The following is a 7,500-nucleotide window of genomic DNA, read 5'->3' on the forward strand; positions in this document are numbered from 1 at the left end:
AACAATGGAAGCCTTCTTCTTCTTCTTCTTCTTCTTCTTCTTCTTCTTCTTCTTCTTCTTCTTCTTCTTCTTCTTCTTCTATTTTAATGCTCTGCTCCACCAGCTGCTTCAAACAGCTGATATGAATAAAAGAGGGCGGGACGCTGACTGTCGAGGTTTCTGTCTCTTATTGACGTGATGCGGCTGAAGCTGATCAATCAGCTGTCAGGTGACCTCTGACCTTCAGCTGTGTTACGTAAATGACTGTGACGACCCCAGCTGTTAGCTCGCTTCACTTGCTAACTGTCAGTGTGATGCTGGCAGCCGGACGTGTGTGACTCTGGTCTATATGACCTTGTGGGGACCCATTAACACAGTGAGATTGTGGGGACCCATTAACACAGTGACATTGAGGGGACCCATTAACACAGTGACATTGTGACATTGTGGGGACCCATTAACACAGTGTGGGGACCCATTAACACAGTGACATTGTGGGGACCCATTAACACAGTGACATTGTGGGGACCCATTAACACAGTGACATTGTGGGGACCCATTAACACAGTGACATTGTGGGGACCCATTAACACAGTGACATTGAGGGGACCCATTAACACAGTGACATTGTGGGGACCCATTAACACAGTGACATTGTGGGGACCCATTAACACAGTGACATTGTGGGGACCCATTAACACAGTGACATTGTGGGGACCCATTAACACAGTGACATTGTGGGGACCCATTAACACAGTGACATTGTGGGGACCCATTGTGGGGACCCATTAACACAGTGACATTGTGGGGACCCATTAACACAGGGGACCCATTAACACAGTGACATTGTGGGGACCCATTAACACAGTGACATTGTGGGGACCCATTAACACAGTGACATTGTGGGGACCCATTAACACAGTGACATTGAGGGGACTCATTAACACAGTGACATTGTGGGGACCCATTAACACAGTGACATTGTGGGGACCCATTAACACAGTGACATTGAGGTGACATTGACCCATTAACACAGTGACATTGTGGGGACCCATTAACACAGTGACATTGTGGGGACCCATTAACACAGTGACATTGTGGGGACCCATTAACACAGTGACATTGTGGGGACCCATTAACACAGTGACATTGTGGGGACCCATTAACACAGTGACATTGTGGGGACCCATTAACACAGTGACATTGTGGGGACCCATTAACAGTGACATTGTGGGGACCCATTAACACAGTGACATTGTGGGGACCCATTAACACAGTGACATTGTGGGGACCCATTAACACAGTGACATTGTGGGGACCCATTAACACAGTGACATTGAGGGGACCCATTAACACAGTGACATTGAGGGGACCCATTAACACAGTGACATTGTGGGGACCCATTAACACAGTGACATTGTGGGGACCCATTAACACAGTGACATTGTGGGGACCCATTAACACAGTGACATTGTGGGGACCCATTAACACAGTGACATTGTTAACACAGTGACATTGGGGGACCCATTAACACAGTGACATTAACACAGTGACATTGAGGGGACCCATTAACACAGTGACATTGAGGGGACCCATTAACACAGTGACATTGAGGGGACTCAGCTCCCATCTGGGCGCTCACAGGGTAAAAAATGCATGAAAAGAGTCTAACCTTTCCTTTAGTGTTTTATGAAACCTGATCACGCACATAGTGTGAATTTGTGTGTATGTTTTACCTTTCCAGTGGATTTGACTCCCTTCCAGACGCAGAAGTAAACCATGACCCAGACGGCCATCAGACACAGAGCCAGCTCCCAGTTGAACTCTCCGGTGTCACCCAGACCAGAAGAAATCTTCAGCACCTTTCTCCTGCAAGAAGAGAGAGGAGGACCACGTTAAAGAAAACGGTTCACCTCCATCAGTTTAAAAATCACAAGCTTAAAGGAGTAGTAACTGAAGAAACCCTCTTATTGTCTCAAAGAGGGATGTTTGATATCAGGTTAGCCTAGCTTAGCATAAAGACTATAAGCAGGGGGACACTGCTAGCCTGGCTCTATTCAAAAGTTCTAAATCTCAATGACTTACACATTGTGTCTCATTGTATTTATACTTTTTCTTTCTTGAAATCATCTACACAGTGATTGACAGGTCTCTACAAAGACGTTGTCCGATCTGGGAGTTTTCGATGTATTTGTCTTAAAACTTTAACCCTTTAGTGTGTTTTCACTTCATGAAAGTTAATCGTAACATGTCATGTAATAAGGTATTATTCAGCGTTCAGTTCTACTTAGATCTTTGGTTCTCTAGTAAGTATCTGTATGTGGGATTGAGTCAAACTTCCAGTCACTCCAAAGGTTCCTGGTGGAAAAGTTCTTGCGGTCCAAAAACATGTGGTTTGTTGATGTTGATGATTTCAGTTAATCTGCTGCTGCTATAAAACATAATCTGCAAAAATCCCAAAGATAATAAATAATGTTCCCTCCACAGTTTGAAGGCTTCACACTTTTTGTTAAATAGAATAGAACCTGTAATGATGCTGCAGATATTGTACTAAATATTGTAATAGAGGACAAAACGATCTATGTTCAGTGTTCAATCCTCCGAGTGGACATTTCCCATCAGCTGATTGAATGCCGACACACATCGTTAGTTAACAGCCGTCAGTGAATTCATTCTTCTGTTGCTTTACAACACTAAACATTTGGGACCATCATGCTGTTACGTTTGCATTTACTCAGAACCGATGCTAGTTAGCTTAGCCTGCTAACGGTAGCAGTGAATTCAGCATTTCTCTTTGTTCAGGTAATTTCAGAACCTGCTGAGTCATCGGCACCTCTCACACACAGAGTGAGATTTAATTAGAACAATCATTAGCAATCATTAAATACACACCTTCATAAAAGACAATCAGGTTCATCAATAAAATCACTATTGCTGTTGCAACATAATCACATGTGAATTACTTTATGTCTTTTCTGATAACCGCAGTGATAACTGCATTTTATCTACAGTTTATCTTTTATCTATGTTCTGTAGATTAAAGCAAAGGGACTTTTATTTTCCAACTACATCTTTCCGTGATGTAAATCCTATATTTACCTTCTTTTCAGAGGCAGAGAATCCCAGATAGCGTGACCTTATTAGTTCCAGCAGAATACATAATCAACTTCTGTTTACATGTCTCCTCACAATAAATGCATGAACAATAAGTAGAGACGTTTTCTGGCAACACTGAAAAGAGTCTGTTAGTAAATACAACGTGTTTGGGGCAGAATGCATCAAATCTGCACCTGAAAACACAAAAAGCTGCAGTAAGTATGGCCTTCGTCATCATATCATGGTTCCAGCAAATAACCAGAATGTGAAAACTCACAGCAACAAGTATCCTGTGATACAGCAAATATTATGAAAGTCAACCAAACCTGTAAAAAGCAGATCCAACCCACCCATCACATCCTGAATAACCTGAATATCCTAAAATGATCTGGACTCATCAAACCAACATCATGTGATCAACAGACTGTATATAAGAAGTGGACCTAGTCATCGTGACGTCACCTCATCTTGTGGCCTCGAGTTTCCCCGCCCTAAAGCATCCCCTGCTTTATGGTCTGTTTGACTCTAAATGGAGCATCATTTACTAAATGAACATCATGCTGTATTGAAGAAGACTTGAAACTAGAGATTGAGACCATAAACTCATGTTTACAATGTTTACTGAGGGAATAAATCAAGAGAGAAGTAGAGTCATTTTCTCATAGACTTCTATACAACCAGAGGAGTCGCCCCCTGATGGACAGCAGAGAGAATGCAGCTTTAACACAGGAAGCTTTGACTTCACTTTATAGAACTGGAGGTTCCTGGTCTGATCTGACCGAACCAACTTGAGCTGACCTCTCCACCAAAACCCAAAGAAAAACTACCCATAATATCTCAACACAACCCACTAACCAGAACCCAACCAGAGCAGAACTCACTCCCAGAACTCGATGATGGGCGATTGGGCGTTCGCCAGCTCGGCACAGGTCATGTTCCCGCTGATGGTCACGTTGGCGAGGCTGCCGTTGTCACAGTCCTGGTGACGGAAGATCTCGATGCAGTTGGGCGTGTTCCATTCGTTGTCACAGGTGGACCAGGGGAGGGTGGAGTTAAAGGACTTGATCAGGTAGTAGAAGCCCCAGGCCAACACCATGATGTAGTAAGTGTTGCAGAAAAACACAATCACCATGGAGGAGTAACCCAGACCTGAGGAAGAGGAGGAGGAAGAACACAGCATGAGAACAGGACAAGTTTGATTCATTTTTTCATTTCCTGTGTTTTCTGAATCTGTTTTACGTTTAGATGTGTGAAATAACATCTAAACATCTATATGTGTTTAATACAAGCTGAAGAGATGTTAACGTTTTGTTATAAGGTTAGCTTTTTACTTCACACCTCAAACATCAAAAAAGTAGTATTTGTGAAGACTTTATGTTGTATATCCTCACTATATAAGTATGGTGACTGAGCTTTGATCAATCATGATTTAGCATTTGCAGGAATATAGTATAGTGTGTCTGAGAGGGAGCGGATGAAGGGTAAACAAAAGGGGGCCTAGAATTGATCCATGTGGAACGCCATAAGATGTACTGACTGTTTTGAAGACAAACCCTCCTACATATTCGTAGTAGCTATGTAGCTGTTGTACATTTAGCTCTCTGTCAGTTGTCAATAAAACATTTTTGTTTGATTCTTGTACATTCAAGCTCATCACATGTGACCATGTTACCTGAGAACTTAATGTTTGCCTGTTTGCTCATATTTCCTTTATTGTCAATTTTCCACCTGTGATAAAGTAAAAAGTGCTTTTTATAAAGTTAGTATAGTTTACATTCTTCACTTTATCAATATTTAGTCCTGTTGTTTTGTTGTATGTAAAGTTCATTTTGATGTACTTTGATAAATGAATCGACTATTAGCCATTATGATATAAAAGACAGTAAACAGTAAACAGGAGCCGACAGCGGTGAGGTCAAACCGCTCCACTATCTGTGAACGGGTTCAAAACTGTAAATGTACATTTATTATTTTATGAGCAGCAGTAACATCCAATCAGAGCTGAGGACATGGGGCAGTTTTTAATCACGTTGAACAAAACGTTTGTAAAGAAATGTACTAATCACCTTCTGGACGTTGATGTGTCGTGTAGAGTTCTTTAGTGCGCTCGCATTAACCCTCTGAACCTCAAGAAGATAGAGGACTTTGTTTGATCCTGTCACATTCTACTCTCTGTGATCTTTATTTACACTTCAAAATAAAAGTCCTGCTCCTCTATGGAAACAGAACAATCATGACTAGAAGTAGAGAGAACTCAAACATGTCTTTAGTGCAGAATAACACAGTTACAATGACAGAAATCATAAAAAAAGAAAAAAACACAAGTTGAATTTCTTTGTTAATGTATTTATAAAAAAATGGAAACAATGGAATCTATTTATCCAACATTTTTAGAAGTGTTAACAATAATGGGGGGAAAAATGAGGCTCTACGTGTTATAAATATTGATCTATTAACATATTTACATCCTCTCCTCTCCTCTCTCCTCTCCTCTCTCCTCTCCTCTCCTCTCCTCTCCTCCTCTCTCTCTCTCTCCTCTCCTCTCCTCTCCTCTCTGTGTTCAGCCTGAAGTTCAGTCAAAGTTTCACAGATTTGTTGTCACATGACTGTTGGTCTCAGATGAATCAATCATGTCTTCATAGTTTCACTGAGGAGCTCAGAATTTAATGTTTTTATCAGAATCTGGTTAAAGTGAACGGTTTATTTTAAATGAGACATAAAGAATAAAATGTTTCTGATGAAATATCACAATTTTAAGCTTTGATCTGGCTGCTAAATATTGAGTTTATCTTCTGTTGACTGATCAGAACTCCGTACACATTTAGCTCCACTCCTCTGAGATGCATCATCGGGGAGTTGACTGTTGGTGTGAACTCCACTGTGTCAGGCTGAATGAATGTGAAGGTGGAGCTCCGTCAACACCTGAAGTTTAAAGGTCGGAGGAAGGTCTCCGTCTAAACTGAGCCAATGAGACGGAGTCATGTGGTCACCTGTAAAGATCAGCTGATAACTCTGTGTGTAAAGCTAACACAGATATAAAGGAATCCTGATGGAGAGTGTGTGTGTGTGTGTGTGTGTGTGTGTGTGTGTGTGTGTGTGTGTGTGTGTGTGTGTGTGTGTGTGTGTGTGTGTGTGTGTGTGTGTGTGTGTGTGTGTGTGTGTGTTGCTGGTAGTTTTCCAGCCGTGTTTGCAGTCACGTACAGCAGCAGGATCACAGATTATCGCGTCCAGATAAACCTCCATAGAAAACTTAATGTGTGTTTGAGGGCTGACCCGTCACCTAAAACCTGCTTACTGCATGGGTTTGTGTCTGTCGTCACGGCAACGTGGCCTCGAACTGGGATGTCGAGGGTTTTTGGTGATGAAAGAGTCAAAAAACTGGTTTAATAGTTTTTGTTAGGTTTTTGAAATATTTTAATCTTGAAAACTGATTTTTGAGATAAAAAGATAAAACGCAAACATGTCGGATTAAAAAAAATGTTTTAATATCAGGATCAATATCTCACATTAAGTAGCAGAGACCAGTTTACAGGTGTAAATATTCATGTTTTAGTACTTTTAAAGAACTAAATCTTACTTCAGAGTCATTTTGTCATTAGTAAAAGATGATTATTTGTGAACAGAAAACAATTCAACTGCCTTTTAAATGTTTCAGAACAACTTTAGATCAAACTGTTTCTCGTCCTGGTCTCTTTTTAGATTAAATAAATAAAACTGAATTGATTTGATTTGACGTTTCCTTAAACCCTAAAGTCCTCATGTTCTCTCTCCTCTTGTTTTTAATATCCTGGAGACTTGAATGAACTCGTAAAGATGTCAGTGAACGCCTCACGGGTCAAACAGACAGAGGTAGGTATATGTGTTACTGTACCTTTAAATAACGGAGCGATGTTCCACACGTTGATGCTGCCGGCCTTCATGAACTGACCCAGAGCGATCTCCAGGAAGAAGATCGGGATTCCTCCCACGAACACGATCAGCAGGTAGGGGATCAGGAAGACACCTGCAGGGGGACACGGAGGACACGGGTCAGAGGTCACGGAGGACACGGGTCAGAGGTCACGGAGGACACGGGTCAGAGGACACGGAGGACACGGGTCAGAGGTCACAGAGGACACGGGTCAGAGGTCACGGAGGACACGGGTCAGAGGACACGGGTCAGAGGTCACAGAGGACACGGGTCAGAGGTCACAGAGGACACGGGTCAGAGGACACGGAGGACACGGGTCAGAGGTCACAGAGGACACGGGTCAGAGGTCACAGAGGACACAGGTCAGAGGTCACACACGGGTCAGAGGTCACAGAGGACACGGGTCAGAGGTCACAGAGGACAGAGGACACAAAGGACTCAAAGGACAGAGAAGTGAATGTTCATCCCTTCACTTCTCTTTATTCATATTTATCCGGTCTGAGTCCGAACAGAGT

The 7,500-nt window shown here is 42.2% G+C and overlaps 1 protein-coding gene across 1 annotated transcript in view; it reads right to left on the reverse strand.

Moving 5' to 3' along the window:
• slc6a8 (solute carrier family 6 member 8) overlaps nt 1-7,500 on the reverse strand; it is a 27,061-nt gene that overhangs the window by 10,417 nt on the left and 9,144 nt on the right. The window contains exons 2-4 of the mRNA XM_054609918.1: nt 6,947-7,078; nt 3,957-4,224; nt 1,716-1,848 (exon numbers count right to left, since the gene is read on the reverse strand). Of these exons, the coding sequence (XP_054465893.1) occupies nt 1,716-1,848; nt 3,957-4,224; nt 6,947-7,078 (533 nt within the window). The remainder of the gene's footprint in view (nt 1-1,715; nt 1,849-3,956; nt 4,225-6,946; nt 7,079-7,500) is intronic.

This window comes from Anoplopoma fimbria, chromosome 12 (genome assembly GCF_027596085.1).
Source record: "Anoplopoma fimbria isolate UVic2021 breed Golden Eagle Sablefish chromosome 12, Afim_UVic_2022, whole genome shotgun sequence".
In the NCBI taxonomy this organism is placed as follows: domain Eukaryota; kingdom Metazoa; phylum Chordata; class Actinopteri; order Perciformes; family Anoplopomatidae; genus Anoplopoma; species Anoplopoma fimbria.